The 16,631-nt window shown below is 32.6% G+C and overlaps 1 protein-coding gene across 1 annotated transcript; it reads left to right on the forward strand.

Moving 5' to 3' along the window:
• Positions 1 to 13,294: 13,294 nt before the first annotated feature.
• LOC139499350 (uncharacterized) lies at positions 13,295 to 16,398 on the forward strand. Its single transcript, XM_071288021.1, has 2 exons — positions 13,295 to 13,454; positions 16,023 to 16,398. The coding sequence occupies exons 1-2, from the start codon at positions 13,364 to 13,366 to the stop codon at positions 16,277 to 16,279; spliced, it is 348 nt and encodes a 115-aa protein (XP_071144122.1). The 5' UTR covers positions 13,295 to 13,363; the 3' UTR covers positions 16,280 to 16,398.
• Positions 16,399 to 16,631: the final 233 nt, after the last annotated feature.

Here is a 16,631-nt window from a genome sequence, read left to right on the forward strand (position 1 = left end):
CTTCCATGACAACTATATATATATACAGACACTAAAGTTAAACTCTCACTCTTACTCTTGGACTTGGACTTAGACATTGATAGACAGTAGCATTCACAGCATTTGGATTAACACTTTTATTCTACAAACAACATCATACTGGATTGTGACCTTAGTAGTGAACGTAATATTCAGATTGGATTCCGAAAGATATCCGGATACAGATAAAGATAAAAGATTGGACTCATATTTTGACAGTTAAGTTGACAGTAATATTTGTGTAATACTTCTTGTAAACTTTTGTATAATAAATATTGTTAAATTCTACTATTGATTTGTGTCTTTTGTTGGCTACAATTTAAAGGCAATTTCTGCCAATTTCTGTTACGGCCAGAAATCGCCTTTAAATTGTAGCCAACAAAAGACTCATCTTTTATTAGGATCATTCTGGAAAGTTCCAATCATTCTGTAATTGTTCCAGTGATTTCTAAACTGCACAGTTCTAAGATTATTCTGTAAACAACTATCAGGCCACACAACACAAATCAGGCCAACATAAATAAATACAATAATTACAATATCATAACACCTCCCCCCTTAAAAGAAGTTTTAGTGTAACAAAAACTTATCATGAATAATATGAACAAAAATACATAGTATATACAAAGTGTTTTAATAAGCTCTAGAGAAAGCATCTGCTATTACATTATCTTTACCCTTAATGTGTTTTACAATGACATCATATTCCTGTAACAATAAACTCCACCTAGTCAACCTCTGATTCTTGTTTCTCATTTTATGTATGAAGGTGAGAGGATTATGATCAGTACAAACAAGAATAGGATATACAGTGGGATTCAAATATACATCAAAATGTTGAAGTGCTGACAACATTGCAAAACACTCTTTTTCAATAGTTGAATAATTTTTCTGATGTTTATCTAATTTCTTAGAAAAATATGATATAGGTTTCTCAACATTATCATCTGTCTCTTGATATAAAACAGCTCCAATTCCTACATCGCTTGCATCAACGGCAAGTTTAAATTGTTTTTTTCAAAATCTGGAGTAATCAGAACTGGACTATTAATTAAAAGTGATTTGCTATTTTCAAAAGCGTTTTGACAATTTTCACTCCAGATAAATTTAGAATCTTTTCGTAAAAGATGAGTCAATGGTTGAACCACAGTAGCAAAATTTGAACAAAATTTTCTGTAAAATCCAATCATGCCTAAATATCTCATAAGTTGTTTTCTATTTGTAGGAGGAGGAAATTTGGAAATGGCTTCTACTTTAGCCATAATAGGTTTCACTTGACCTTGGCCAACTGTATGCCCTAAATAATCAACAGTGGCCTGACAAAATTCACTTTTACCAAGATTAACAGTCAAATTTGATTGTGACAATCTATCAAAAGTATCATATAAATGTGTTAAATGCTGTTCCCAGCTATCACTACATACAATTAGATCATCAATATAAGCATAACAACAGTTTAAATCTTTTATAACATTATTGATCATTCTTTGAAATGTAGCTGGTGCACTTTTCATGCCAAACGGCATTACAGTTTATTGAAATAAGCCATCTGGTGTAACAAAAGCTGATATTTCACGAGCTCTCTGTGTCAATGGAAATTGCCAATAACCTTTCAACAAATCAAATTTGCTCACAAATTTTACTTGACCAATGTTATCAAAACAATCGTCTATCCTTGGAATTGGATAGGAATCAGATTTTGAGACTGAATTTACTTTTCTGAAATCAGTCACGAAACGAAAGGTTTTATCTGGTTTTGGCACAAGGAGACAAGGAGAGCTCCATTCACTGTTACTCGGCTCAATAATATCATTGTCAAGCATATATTTAATTTCTTTTCTCATAGCTTCAAGTTTGAGTGGATTGAGCCGGTAAGGATGTTGCTTAATTTGAGAAGCATCTCCTACATCAACATCATGACAAACAGCAGTAGTTTTGTTTGGCACATCTGGAAAAAGATTTTAAAAAGAAAATACCAAAGTTTTTATTTCTTCTCTACGATCAAAAGACAGATGTGCAAGTTTTGAGTCTAAATTTGACAAAATTTCTGAATTTTTCAATCTAACTGTCTCTTCGATAGTTTTAGAACTAAAAGGTGGTTCAATTACATCTGGTTTGTCATGATTGTTCTCAAATTTAACCATGCCTAAAGTGGCAACTGGTTTACTCTCACATTCATTAGTACGCTCAAAATATGGTTTTAACATATTAATATGACACACTCTGTTTTGTTTACGCCGACCTTCAGTTTTTACAATATAATTCAAATCATTGATTTTACTCTCTATTGTATAAGGACCACAATATTTAGCCTGTAAAGGATGTCCAGGGACTGGCAAAAATACAAGTACCTTATCACCACGCTTAAATACTCTATCCCTGGCATCTTTATCATACCAAATTTTCATCTTGCTCTGTACATTTTTTAAGTTTTTCTGAGCAATTTGACAAGCAGTATACAATTTTTCTTTAAATCTAGATACATAGTCTAAAAGATTCAAGTCAGTATGTTCAGTAAGCCACTTTTCCTTAATCAATTTTAACGGTCCCCTTACAGTATGGCCAAATACCAACTCAAAGGGACTAAATCCAAGGGATTCTTGAACAGCCTCTCGGACTGCAAAAAGTAGAAAGTGAACTCCATCATCCCAGTCTCTATCAAATTGAAGACAAAAAGTTCTAATCATGTTCTTCAATGTTTGGTGAAAACGTTCTAAGGCACCTTGAGATTCTGGATGGTACGCACTTGATCTATACTGAGCAATCCCTAACTGGTACACGACTTGCTGAAATAAACCTGACATGAAATTTGATCCCTGGTCGGACTGTATAGACTTAGGAAGTCCTACTAATGTGAAAAATTTTATAAGTGCTTTGACAATAGTAGGTGTCTTGATATTTCTTAGCGGAATAGCCTCAGGAAAGCGAGTGGATGTACACATGATTGTCAATAAATACGCATTTCCAGTTTTGGTCTTTGGTAAAGGTCCAACGCAGTCAATTAAAACTCTGCTGAAAGGTTCGTCAAAGGCTGGAATAGGCAGAAGTGGTGCTGGTGGTATTTTCTGGTTAGGCTTACCAACAACCTGGCATATATGGCATGATTTGCAGTATTCTGCGACATCATTTCGAAGTCTGGGCCAGTAGAAATGCTGCAAGATCTTAAGGCAAGTCTTCCTTATACCTAAGTGTCCAGCCAAGGGGGTGTCATGGGCAAGACCAATAATTTCTTGCCTATAAACTTTAGGCACCACCACTTGGTATACCACTCTCCATTCCTCCTCTGGGGTAGCATCAGGAGGCCTCCACTTCCTCATTAAAATGCCGTCCTGATGGTGATAGCATTCGGCCACTTTGTCTGCTTCCTCCTGTGGTTGAGCCCGCTGGTTGAGCTGAAGAACCTCAGGGTCTTTATGTTTTTCTTTGAATAAATTCTTTCGGTCTAATGAATGGCTGTTTACGTTTGGCCATGGCATAATAACATTCTTGTTAACACTAGGTGGTCTTATTATGGCCTTTCCTGAGCTACCAGGACCTTCAATGTCAGCTAGGAAAGTGTCAGAGAGGTCCATGTAATCAAACTGGTCTTCTTGCAAATTCTCATCTTGTTGTTTTCTAGCCATCGCTCTAGTAACAACACAAGCTGGATACAATTCAGCATCATCTTCAGGTGATTTAACATCCACCACTGGTTCACTGGTAACAATTGGTTCAGCAACCACTTTGTTCCTAGCTAGATCATTTCCTACCAATAATGTAACACCCTCTACAGGGAGATTAGGACGAACACCTACAATAACTGGTCCAGTTATCAAATCTGACTTCAGATAAATACGATGGAGAGGAACATATATACAACCTAACTCTACACCTTGTAACAAAACGGAGGCACCAACAGAAGTCTTCTCGGACAAAGGCAACACACCTTCTAACAATAAAGACTGAGAAGCTTCAGTGTCTCGTAAAATCTTAATAGGCTGAAGAGTGGTATCATCAACAATAGAAATAAACCCATCAGACATAAAGGGTTTATATTCCTCCATGTAATCACAAAAACTGGACATACAAGCCTGACTCGCAGGACATTCCAACGTACTGGTAATATAAGGTGTCGTACACGCACTGGACTTCGGCTTATTATCTCGTTCATTCTTCTTCTGGAGTCTAAAACAATCAGCCATCAGGTGACCATTCTTTTTACAATAAGCACAAATCAGTGACTTCTTCTCAAAAGTATCAAATTTTGGACTAGACATATTAAAACTGGACTGACTCTTATTCTGTGCAACAGGCTTACTATCAGTACGCTCAGTGCTTTGATTTTTGTAATTTCCACTTGAATTGATATTAAGATTTTGACCCTTGAAACTTCTTTTATGTGAAAGGGTATAATTATCTGAAATTACAGCTGCATCATGTATTGTCCCAACAGTTTTGTCGTCTAAATGTGTTTTTAAGTCTAAATGAACACATTGTTTGAACTCTTCTAATAACATCAATTGTCTTAGGTTATCAAAATTGTTATCTGTTTTCTTTGAAGTAAGCCATTTATCAAATAGATCTTCTTTTTCCCGAGCAAATTCCACATAGGTTTGCGAATCAAACTTTTTATAAGATCTAAATTTCTGTCTATATGCTTCTGGTACTAGTTCATAAGCTTTCAAAACTTCCTGTTTCACCGTGTCATAATCGGAACTTTTTTTCTGATGGAAGTGCGGAGTATATTTCAGCGGCCTTACCCTCATAAACACTTTGTAGCATTGTAGTCCAATATGGCTTTGGCCAATTCAAGTTATGAGCAATTTTCTCAAACTGTGGAAAATATTTATCGACTGTTTTTTCACAAAATCTGGGAACCAAACGTATATTTTTTGCTGCATCAAAATATTCTGATTTCGTCTGGACTTTAGTGTTGCTTTCTTCTTTGACCATTTCAAGTTTTAGTTTCTCCATCTCTAGTCTTTCCCTCATTTCAAGTTCTGCCTGTTTAACACTTAAATTCATCTTTTTTTTTCTTTTATTTTCTCCATTTCCAACCTTTCCTTCATTTCCAGTTCTGCCTGTTTTAATTTAAGTTCATCTTGTTTTAATTTAAGTTCATCTTCTTTTCTTATCTCCAGTTCTTTTAATTTGAGTTCATGTTCTAATTCTAGCTGTTTTAATTTAAAGGCGTCAATATTTTCAACCTTAAGCTCAAGAGCCTCTTCACCTAAAACTTCTGCGTCAACTAATTTGTCTATTGCCAAATTTTTTATAATTTGTTTTCTCATAGATACTTTAAAATCTAATTTCAAATGTTTAGCAAGCAACACTAATTCCTCTTTCTTTAAATTATCAAAACTCTCCAGGTCTAGCGTTTTCAAAAATTTACCGGCATCAAATGCCATTTTGTAGAATTTTGTTGGCTAGTTATAATAAAAATTACTAAACAAATTTTGAATAAGATAATTCAGGATCCCGGACGAGCCCCCAATTTCTGTTACGGCCAGAAATCGCCTTTAAATTGTAGCCAACAAAAGACACAAATCAATAGTAGAATTTAACAATATTTATTATACAAAAGTTTACAAGAAGTATTACACAAATATTACTGTCAACTTAACTGTCAAAATATGAGTCCAATCTTTTATCTTTATCTGTATCCGGATATCTTTCGGAATCCAATCTGAATATTACGTTCACTACTAAGGTCACAATCCAGTATGATGTTGTTTGTAGAATAAAAGTGTCAATCTAAATGCTGTGAATGCTACTGTCTATCAATGTCTAAGTCCAAGTCCAAGAGTAAGAGTGAGAGTTTAACTTTAGTGTCTGTATATATATATATAGTTGTCATGGAAGATTCTAGAACAGTCTATAATGGAACATCCTGGAAAGTTACAACGGAAGTTTCTAGTAAAATGTATAAGTTTATATAACTCATCTTTTATTAGGATCATTCTGGAAAGTTCCAATCATTCTGTAATTGTTCCAGTGATTTCTAATAAAATCAACGGTACCAATTTTGTTGCACCAGATGCGCATTTCGACAATTCATGTCTCTTCAGTGATGCTCGTGGCCAAAATATTTGAAATCCAAAGCATATATAAAAGTTGAAGAGCTATAATACAAAAGGTCCAAAAAGTATAACCAAATTCGTGAAAGGAATATCTCTAAACTGCACAGTTCTAAGATTATTCTGTAAACAACTATCAGGCCACACAACACAAATCAGGCCAACATAAATAAATACAATAATTACAATATCATAACAAGAAGCATTTGAAATAAGGACTGTTTGGTAATGGTATCATGTCCACCTGAACAAGGTTAAAGATTGGAAAATCAATCGCTTGTTTACATATACCCTTTCCGTACAAAAGACTAAAGAATTATGAATTAAACAAATCTTATAATTGGAACATGTTTTTCTTTGTCTAATATGTTCTATTAATTTGTATTGTAGTCCTGTAATATTATGTTGTCATTTCAATGTTATATTTAACTTTGCCATTAAAGTGCGAGGTTTGGCATGCCACAAAACCAGGTTCAACCCACCACTTTTATTCCCCTTTAAAAGTGTCCTGTACCAAGTCAGGAAGATGGCCATTGTTATATTATTGTTCGTTTCTGTGTGTGTTGCATTTTAACGTTGAGTCGTTTGTGTTTTCTCTTATTTTTGAGAAATTGAGATAAGATGTGGCAGGGTACTTGTCTATCCCAAATTCATGTATTTGGTTTTCGTGTTATATTTGTTATTCTCGTGGTGTTTTGTCTGATGCTTGGTCCGTTTCTGTGTGTGTTACGTTTCGGTGTTATGTCGTTGTTCTCCTCTTATATTTAATGCGTTTCCCTCGGTTTTAGTTTGTTACCTCGATTTTGTTTTTTGTCCATGGATTTATGAGTTTTGAACAGCGGTATACTACTGTTGCCTTTATTTGTACGAAAATACACAAACTATGGATTGTCTCTATAATACCATAATAAGTGAATGCCTCTCTTTACATATCTTAAATCGTACACACTGATACCTTCAAAAAGGTACAGTCCTGTACTTCGAACGTAAAGTGATAGTGGTATTGAATCACTAGAACTGGCCATAGATTATTTACATCAGAAAATCATTCCTTCATCGACGTCTCCCAATCTCTTGAAAAAATGCTTTAGAACAATGGCATTGCTGGAAGAGTCAAACGATGGAAATCTTGTCAACGACTGATCAATAAAATTTAGTCCTTATTATATGCTCAAATGATTTAATCATGCAGAGGTAATATTGTTTAAAACTTCCTTTAAATGTGTTTATCCTTTTTATGACAATGAATGAATTCTTGTATACATTTGTTTGCTTGTCCTAAAACAAACCGGTATTATTAAGATATGTTTAATTATGGTTTTTGTCCTTACCGCAAAAACACTTTATTTCCAAATTCGTTTATTGACCTTGTAAATGTATTAAGATATCGATTATCTGAGTTCCTTTTCAAAGGATGGACAATAATTTGCATAAACAATAGAAAGCTAGCCGAAATTCCACATTTATTTTATTTTTTTCAATTTGATCTTTTGATAACCTAACACCTTTTAATATTGAAATGGTAGGGGAAGGATACAAATGAGACTTATAAACGCAACAGTTGAAATTAAACTGACGACGCAATGGCTGAAAAAAAACACTACCAGCATACAAATAATAGTACACAAAGCACAACATAGAAAACAAAAGATAACGCAACAGGAGTCTAACAAAAACGTGGGTTGATATCATGTGCTTTGGGAGAGTAGGCAGGTTTCGTTTCACAAGTGGCACCAGTCGTATTGCTCATATGCATGTTAGTACAAACCCGTTAAGAAATTTTCTTCGGTGGTTCACAATCCTAAAAAAATGGACAGGATTGTAGTAATAGTAATTTATAATTAAGAATTGGTTAATAACCTATATATCACTTCAACTTAGCATGCTTTGCATTGGAAGCTACTCTTATACTATTAATAGACTATTAGTTTGGAATCGTGCATGTATTGTATCTCGTTTTTCAATATATGCAGAGTCACTAGTCAACAAATCTATTTCTTAGGAAACAGACGACACGAAAAGATGGCCAGGATAAACATTTCATTACGTTTGATTACCTCTGATCTAATATGAAAAAAAAACACCGGGTAAAAATTAAAACAAAAATATTAAAAATGCAATATCAATGTCAATGTGACTTTTCTTCAAACAACCCATAGGTACATATTAATATCTAAGTCCACTATAGAAGTATGCAAAATAAATTTAATATAAGAAGAACAAATTTTTAAAGATCATGTTTTGAGGATTTAACTTTTTATCAAGAACGTGTAATAAAAGAAAAGAATACTCAATATGCATAAGTATTATAAACAATATAGCACTAATGATTATCATTATCAATCAAGAATGTTTATACTTAAGTCAACTTCTTTTGCTAAATACAAATCTGAACATGTTATTTTTATTTTTATTCTTTACAGAAAACAATTCCAGTATTATCATAAAACCTTTTTAAAGATAAGCCTCGCTCACAAATATTTATATACTTTTCTAATATTTAAGTTAAAACGATCTTGATGAATGTAAAAATCTTTGAAAGCATACAGGAAGCACGTAATTTGAAACGAGCTATTTTCATAGTAAATATACTGACTGGCTTTAAAAACGCAACACTCATTTTGTTGACTTTATTTACCAAATCATGTTTGATCTTCATAAACATAGTATGCATGCTTATCATACTTCATTCTCTTTCGAAAAAATCAACATCTGACTTCTCTTAGATAATTGAACATAACGGGTTATTGAGAGCGCACGAATTTCAGAAAGCGAAATTTTGAACCAATAAAAGATTTTTTCATTTTTTTCTTTGTGAAACAGTTTTTTCAATCATTGGCCTCACTTAAATCAGTTATAAAATGTTTCATCTCTATATTGCCTAGACTGAGGAATAAAAAACTGAATCAATCCATTAGAATAATGCGAAAAATGAAAACGTGAACGTGCTGCAACCAGACAATTTGACGTCAAAATAAACTCATCATAGATAGCAGGATTAAATTTTATATATACGCCAGACACGCGTTTTGTCTATAAAAGACTCATCAGTGACGCTCACCCGTCTTAATGTCCTTCCGACAATGATACCGATAGACGGGTTTTGTTGAAAACCATCAGTGACCAGATCAACATGTAGTGAAAATGCAACGTCAATAGAATTTGATTACGCAACGCCATTTTCCCGACAGATGTACGGCCGCAACGTCAACTGCTAATCAAATTGCTGAATGCCATTTTGCACAGCTTTATGCCATAACTGTGTCCCATTAACTGGACTGCCAAAGAATTGACTGCAGAAAACATTTGAAGCCTTATAGTGTCAACCGGATAAATGCCATAACCCATTGTAATGGGTGGAACAACGGCAAAATCAGAAGGTCCAAAATAGAACCCAAAACGTGCCGAACAGAATTGGTTGACCTATCTGACATTCATGTTTGCATTTGTTACAGGCAGTCATTGCTTTTGACGGTGACACGTTCATTGGTAAGGGGAAAACCAGGGTTTCAGTGTATACCACAATATTTGAACATTGAAAATGACGTAATCAATTCAAATTTCGAACTGACATTTCTTTTAATCATTGAAGTAATGAAAGAACTTTCTGTTCATAAGTTTGTTTACAAAAAATTGCTTATCTGAAAATGGGAAATAAAAAGAATAATCTAGTGTTGCGTTTCTAAAGTCGTTCTGTATATTTATTTTTATTTTGATGTAGTTATACACTATCCATACATACTAAAAATAATATTATAGTTGGTAATAAAATCAATATTCATAAGACTTGTTATATAGATGGATTTGACTTGTCTGTTAAAACACTTTGTTCTGCATGTTATCAATGTTATTCAAACAATGTTTAATTACAAATCTTATTTAATACAGATGTTTTATTGTGTTGGTCTTAATATTAATATATAAAGTTTTCTGTATGTCAACATCTACCATAGAAACGCAGAACATAGGACAATTTGCATTTTTTTTATCACATGACTTCTTGTCCTTTATAAAACAAGAAATTTACTCATATCGTGTCGTTTAAATTTCAGCAAATATACATGACGGAACAATGGGAGAGTTATTGAGAACAATTGTGATCAAAGTTCTTAACGTTCTTCCACTTATTTGTATTGCGTTGCTCTCTTCGTCTGTAGTTATGTTGGCAGTATCATTAAATCCTGGAGTTAAATGGAATGAGTACACTACGGCTGTCTGGGGATTGCCAGCATATTATTTCAGCACATTACATTCAAGTGTTGATATTGCGATATATGCAGGAGTAAAGAACGGCCACCCATGCGACAGCTTATATATGTCATTACTTAATCCACATCATGATGGTAAATTTATTTCATTTAGACAGAATACATAGTTTGAATTTAGAAAAAAAACTATTGACAACTAGCCACTGTTGTTTTGCTTGTATACCTTATGTATTGCATGTCATTCACCTTAACTTTACTTAGGGTTTGCACGATTGATCATTTGTTGGTTGCTTAACGTTGTCTCTACATATATGTGTCATGCTTTGAAATTAGTGTGAAGCCAATATTTCCCATTTTATAAACTCTCGTATCAATTTAATCATTCCTTGTTTTGCATGCATCTTAAATTCTTGGTATATTTAATCTTGTTTATTTTTTGCAATTATAAAATTACATTAAAGAATTTAAAAACCGAATTTTCCTTCATCATAATTAACACGACAGGTGACATAAGGGAAACACTAACCCTTCATGATCATGTGATTTCATCTATTTTCCTTTTATCTTATTTCTTTTTTTAATATCTGCCTTTTCTCAAATTGTTTTTACTGTCTGTATGTTACGAAATTTGTTATCCAAATGTCTTGCTTCAATCTTCTGGTTAAATTGTAGGTTATTGCCAGGTATTAACTGTCGATTAAAGTCAGGTTTGTACTTACAAACTGTTTCAATTATATAAATGTACCTCTCAAACATTATTATCCCATGTTTTTATCGATTACCGCGCATTTTCACAAATAACCATTATCTTAAAGGGGCACTAGCTGTCAAATTCATTGTAACCGATTTGACTCAAATTCTTATATTTGGTTTATAACAATGTAAAACATTTATCCAAACTATCATTAGTCTAAAATAAACAGTTTACAGAGCATGGGGTAGATAATATATAGGTTCGTTTCGTGTGTATTTTAGTCCAGACGCCATCTAATTAACTATCGATTTGACCTCAGATGACCATATAAGCGATGTAAACAAAAATAAAGATACGAATAGATTAAACCAACACGTGCAATTGCATTTTTATAGGTCTGTTTGATTTTATTTTATAGATTAAAAATAGATGTTTCTCATTGTTTTTAACCATATAAGAATGATTTTATGTGCAACGAATTAGTAATCAAATGATTTACCGTAGTTTCACTTTCATTGTTGACATTCTTTTTCTTTAAATAACCAGTACACGTACAATGCATGCGTTGTCAATCTCTAGCTAGGGGTTAACTTGAAGTTCACATGAATACCGGTTAGAATGATGATGACGTTTTCACTTGCAAGTGAATCAGTCAAAAATTATGTTTAATCGCTTATTTCAACAAAATTAAAGGAAATTGATTGCTAAAAGCAAATTATTATTTCATTATTCCAATTTGATTAATGATTGATCTAAAAAAAATCATACTTTATTTTTTTATATATATCGTAGCTAGTGCCCCTTTAAGATGTCGAAATATCATAGCACATGACCACGGGAACTCTCATATCAGAAATTCTAACAAAAAGGAAAGAAAAATTTAAGAAAACAAACAACTGAAAGAAATTATTGTCTAGATTGAACATTTCAACAAGTTTGAATAAAATCGTCTGAAACAAACGTTGATGTAAAATCCAGATAAAATATGAAAGACTTTTTTACAAGGTACTTCTTTACTGCCATATGAAATAAAACAGATAAAGATAAATAAAACAATCAATAAAAATAATTTCTTTGTAAACTGATATGAGGTGAATTTTTAACGACATTGTTGTGTTATGGTACTGACTATGGCCATTATACTACTGCGGTCATTCCAACCTAGTCCTATGATAATTCTAATAAACGTCCATATACTAGTGATACTTGTCATATGTCTGTAAAAAGTCAGGAATATAACAGTTGTTTCCCATTCGTTTGATGTGTATAAGCTTTTGATTTTTCCGTTCGATATAAGACATTTTGTTTCCTACGAGATCGGTAGTTTTGTTGTACTTTTTATCTTATGTGCTAAGAAATTTGATGTCAGTTTGTACTTTGTGAAATACCCTTACAACATCACGTTAATATAAAACTGCAACTTTATCATGAACGGTATAATTTTAACAGCTTCAAGCGTAAAGTAAATATTTTCTGAAGATATATAATTCTTTATGACAGTCTATAATGAAAAACATTAGGGCAGTAAAATGATTTAAATTTCTGTGATGAACAATCAAATGCTAGCACTTAAAAATAATTTTAATCTTTATTCTGTCGACATCCATGACATGGTTCGAATGCAATTTATTTACATTGTATTGTTCAATCAACAAGGCTTTACATGTGACGATCACGACCGCTACTGATTATATAAGTATTGAATAATAAACATGTACATGTATATACGTTCAAATGTTAAAACATGGATATTTCATTTTTTCACATACACATTTTGAAATGCGTTACTTTGTTGGGTTCTGCTTTGTTTTGTTTTTTGTTTTTTTTGTTTTTTTCTGTGTGGTTGGTAAGTTTCGTTTCGTATACATAACCCGTGTAACGATGGCACAGTATATTAGTTAAATTGTAAATGAGCGAATAGTTGATTGTTTGCCAATGTAGCAAAACAATGTATATTATGAACATTCTATCTTTAAGTTACAGTTACTCATATATTTAACAGGAAGCTGACATTTTCTCTCAGATTTTTGTTCGGATAATATATAATTTTTAACTACACTTCAATTTTAGTGAAGGTTAAAAATTTGTTAGTTGAAATGCGAGGAATCCTTATACTTTTTTCTGCAATTAGAGCAAATATTTATTTGAGCTATTACCTTTGAATTATAAATTTTAGAAGAAAATAGCAATATTAAGTGAAAACCACACACCACATTATATTTAAGCAATTTCGTTTCTGTAAAAATTATGAACGACTTACAATGTTTGAAATAGGTTAGATTCATTCAGATAGTAATTCTTATTTTTATATAGAGAGCTGGAAAGCACTGATTCGAACTAAACTACAACAGGCAGTCGGACTAGTGTCGGGTGCATTATTCCTACTGATGGTGTCAGTGGTTACTCATTCTCTTAGCAAACAGAAGTTGTTCGCTGTTATTACAAAACTATGTGCTTTAGGCACAGGAATTGCTGGAGGTACAAATTAGCGTAAAACATTTTAGTTTATGTTATTGTTTTTAAACTGCAAAATTTCCTTATTCTTCATAATTCGATGAAGGTTTTTAAAAAGCTACACAAACAACTTACGTTTACACTTTACTGTGAATGTCCGCTTATTTATGTTATCAATATAATTGGTTTTTTTTAGCTGGTGAAAATGCCACTTTATCCATTTTTCCCTTTAAGAAACAAAACGAAGCAATATCGAAATTTATGTTGGTTAACCACTGTACATAGTGAAAATATCAAGCTTTTTTACCAAAATATCTATATCACTGATAAACTTGTGGCATATGAACTTGATTGCATTAAGATGCTCATATATAGTCAATCTATTTAAAAGAATCAAATTGAAAATTTATTTATAAAAAGAAACAGGATAGAGCTGATAGATCAATATCGGATGAATAGACAAAAACATTGTTGCACGATACCTATTAAAACATGTCTTAGGAGAGCTGTAAATCTAAAAAGTATGAAGTTATCACGCGTAAAGTCTCAGAATTTAATCTTTATTTTGTGATTTGTGTACCAATTTGTCTGTTGGATTGTTGTTTTTTGAACCCATAGCGTTGTCAGATTATTTTTAACTTATGAATTTGTATGTTCCTTTTGTAACTTTTACCCTCTTTTACATTGATTGGTATGTTCCGTAATGATTCAGGAGATAAGAATATACACATTTGTATATTGGTATTCTTCTGACACAAAATTTTAACAATACTTTTAGATATTTGGATGACATATTGGCTCTCAATTGCAATAATAACAACTTCAGTATGTATACTAAAGAAATCAGTTCTATTGAACTAACTTTAAATAAAGCTAATACTAATCATGAACACTGCCCTTTCCTCGTTCTCGAAATATATATCATTAACGGGAAACTCATTACCAAACTTTATGATAAAAGCGATGATTTTTCATTTCCTATCATTAATTACCATTTTTAGTGTAAATTCACATTACTATAAGACGTGTCACGGTACTTTTCTATCCCAGGTTTATGTATTTGGTTTTGATGTTATATTGGTTATTCTCATCGGATTTTGTCTAATGCTTAGTCCGTGTGTTACATTTGAATGTTGTGTCGTTGTTCTCCTTTTATATTTAATGCGTTTCCTCAGTTTTAGTTTGTTTTCCCGATTTTGTTTTTTGTCCATAGATTTACGATTTTTGAACAGCGGTATACTACTGTTGCCTTTATTTAGATGGTGACATTCCTTTGTCACCATCTTAGGGTGTTTATATATCTCAACTTGTACGATGCGCTGCTCATGTATGTAACAACGTATTAGATTATAGCGCAAGAAATTTACGTATAACTGAAAAAGTATTACACCAGGGTGTTCGGTACCACAAACTAGTCAAAACAGTTACTTAATTTTATCATTGGTACAAGGACATCATTCGTAAATATTATTCAATATGCAGACACTTTATACGTTCAGGTATTTCACATCAAATTTGGTATGGTAATATTCTTTACAAAGCACAATAATGTCGGCATTCACCTCAAAACCTAACAAAACCTTTAAACAGACCTATTTAGAAGGGATATAGTTACGATACTGTGGTCAGGTAATTAAAGATTGCATAGTTTGCCTTGATTCACTTATAGGGTCTTTGCATCGGAAATAAACACATTGTTCTAATACCAGTTGTTGGCATGAAACGGTTTATGTTCTTCTCATATATCTTATGATGGTATAATACTAAACCCCTAACGGGAAGGATTGTACTTACTATTCACATGAAGAGGACATAATCTTTCAATCAGTTTAGTTGAGTACTGGAGCTGGCATGTCAGTAACTGCTAGCAGTCCTTTGTTAATGTATGTAGCATTGTCATTTTGTTTAGTTTCTTTTGTTACCTATTCTGACATCGGACTCGGAATTCTTTTGAACTGAGTTTTATTGTGCGTATTGTTGTGTGTTTATTTTTTCTACATTGGCTAGAGATGTCGGGGGAGGGTTGAGATCTGAAAAAAACACGTTTAAACCCGCCGCATTTTTGCGCCTATCCCAAGTCAGCAGCCTCTTGCCTTTGTTAGTCTTGTATGATTTTTAATCTTAGTTTCTTGTGTATATTTCGAAGTTTGGTATGGCGTCTATTATCACTGAACTAGTATACATTTTTGTTTATGGGCCAGCTGAAGCACGCCTCCGGATGCAGAAGTTTCTAGCTTCATTGAAGACACATTGGTGGTTTTCGGCTGTTGTCTGCTCTTTGGTTTTGGTTGTTGTCTTTTTAAAACATTCCCCATTTCTATTCAAATTCAAATTTCGATTTTTTTTATATATCAAATCGGATGAGAATCTCAGTCTTTTCAGTGATAGGTGTTTTTTTTCTTCTTTTCCATACAAAGGATATGTATTATATGCGTCAATAAGAAACAGAACAATCAGAGTATAACAACAAACATCTATTTATTTTATCTTATTCCCACGAATGTCATGTTTCCTTATTTTGTATTATGTTGTTTCCATATAACTAGAGATAATTACTTACTCGAATTATGTATGAATGATTATTCTTTGTAGGTTATCTAAGCATGAGTTCAACGAGAGAATATGTTAAAGGAATACCTGGAGCTATAACATTATTAGCAATTGGAGACTACTACGTAGAAAAAGAGGATATGCAAATTGGATATACTTTAGCAAAGTATGGTGCTGTGATAACGATTATAGGTTGTGGCTTAATTGTTGCAGATATTGCTCTCTTCATACCATTTGGAAAGGGAAAGTGGATTTGGAAGAAGAAGACAGATGTTTTACCAGAAACAATGAAACCTTAATAAAAAAAAATCATACAGTTTAAAAATCTGTCAAAAATAAAGGGAACATTTTCATTATTATTTTTTTCATAAAACATGTAAAATTTGCCAACCGCATTAAAAACAATCAATAAGAAAAACTTGTTACAATTACTATCGTCACCTAATGTAATGTTTATCAACGTTTTATCTTGTTATCGGTTTCCAAGTTTTAGTGCTTTTGTCGAATTAATGTTTTACCGTTCTCTCGAAACTAGTTTTAAATAAATTGTCATAAGTGAAATTTTGCATCTCATCACAAGATCTTGTAGCATAAGAAAATATGGTTTAATTGCTAATTGGACAACTCTTCGCAAGATACCAAAATGACAGA

The sequence above is a fragment of the Mytilus edulis genome, chromosome 12 (genome assembly GCF_963676685.1).
Source record: "Mytilus edulis chromosome 12, xbMytEdul2.2, whole genome shotgun sequence".
Lineage (NCBI taxonomy): Eukaryota > Metazoa > Mollusca > Bivalvia > Mytilida > Mytilidae > Mytilus > Mytilus edulis.

Bases quoted from the DNA above. Each gene is read 5' to 3' on its own strand.
- LOC139499350 (XM_071288021.1), top strand. From the start codon at position 13,364: ATGGTGTCAGTGGTTACTCATTCTCTTAGCAAACAGAAGTTGTTCGCT. The intron at 13,455-16,022 runs GTACAAATTAGC...TATTCTTTGTAG, and splicing joins AGGCACAGGAATTGCTGGAG to GTTATCTAAGCATGAGTTCA.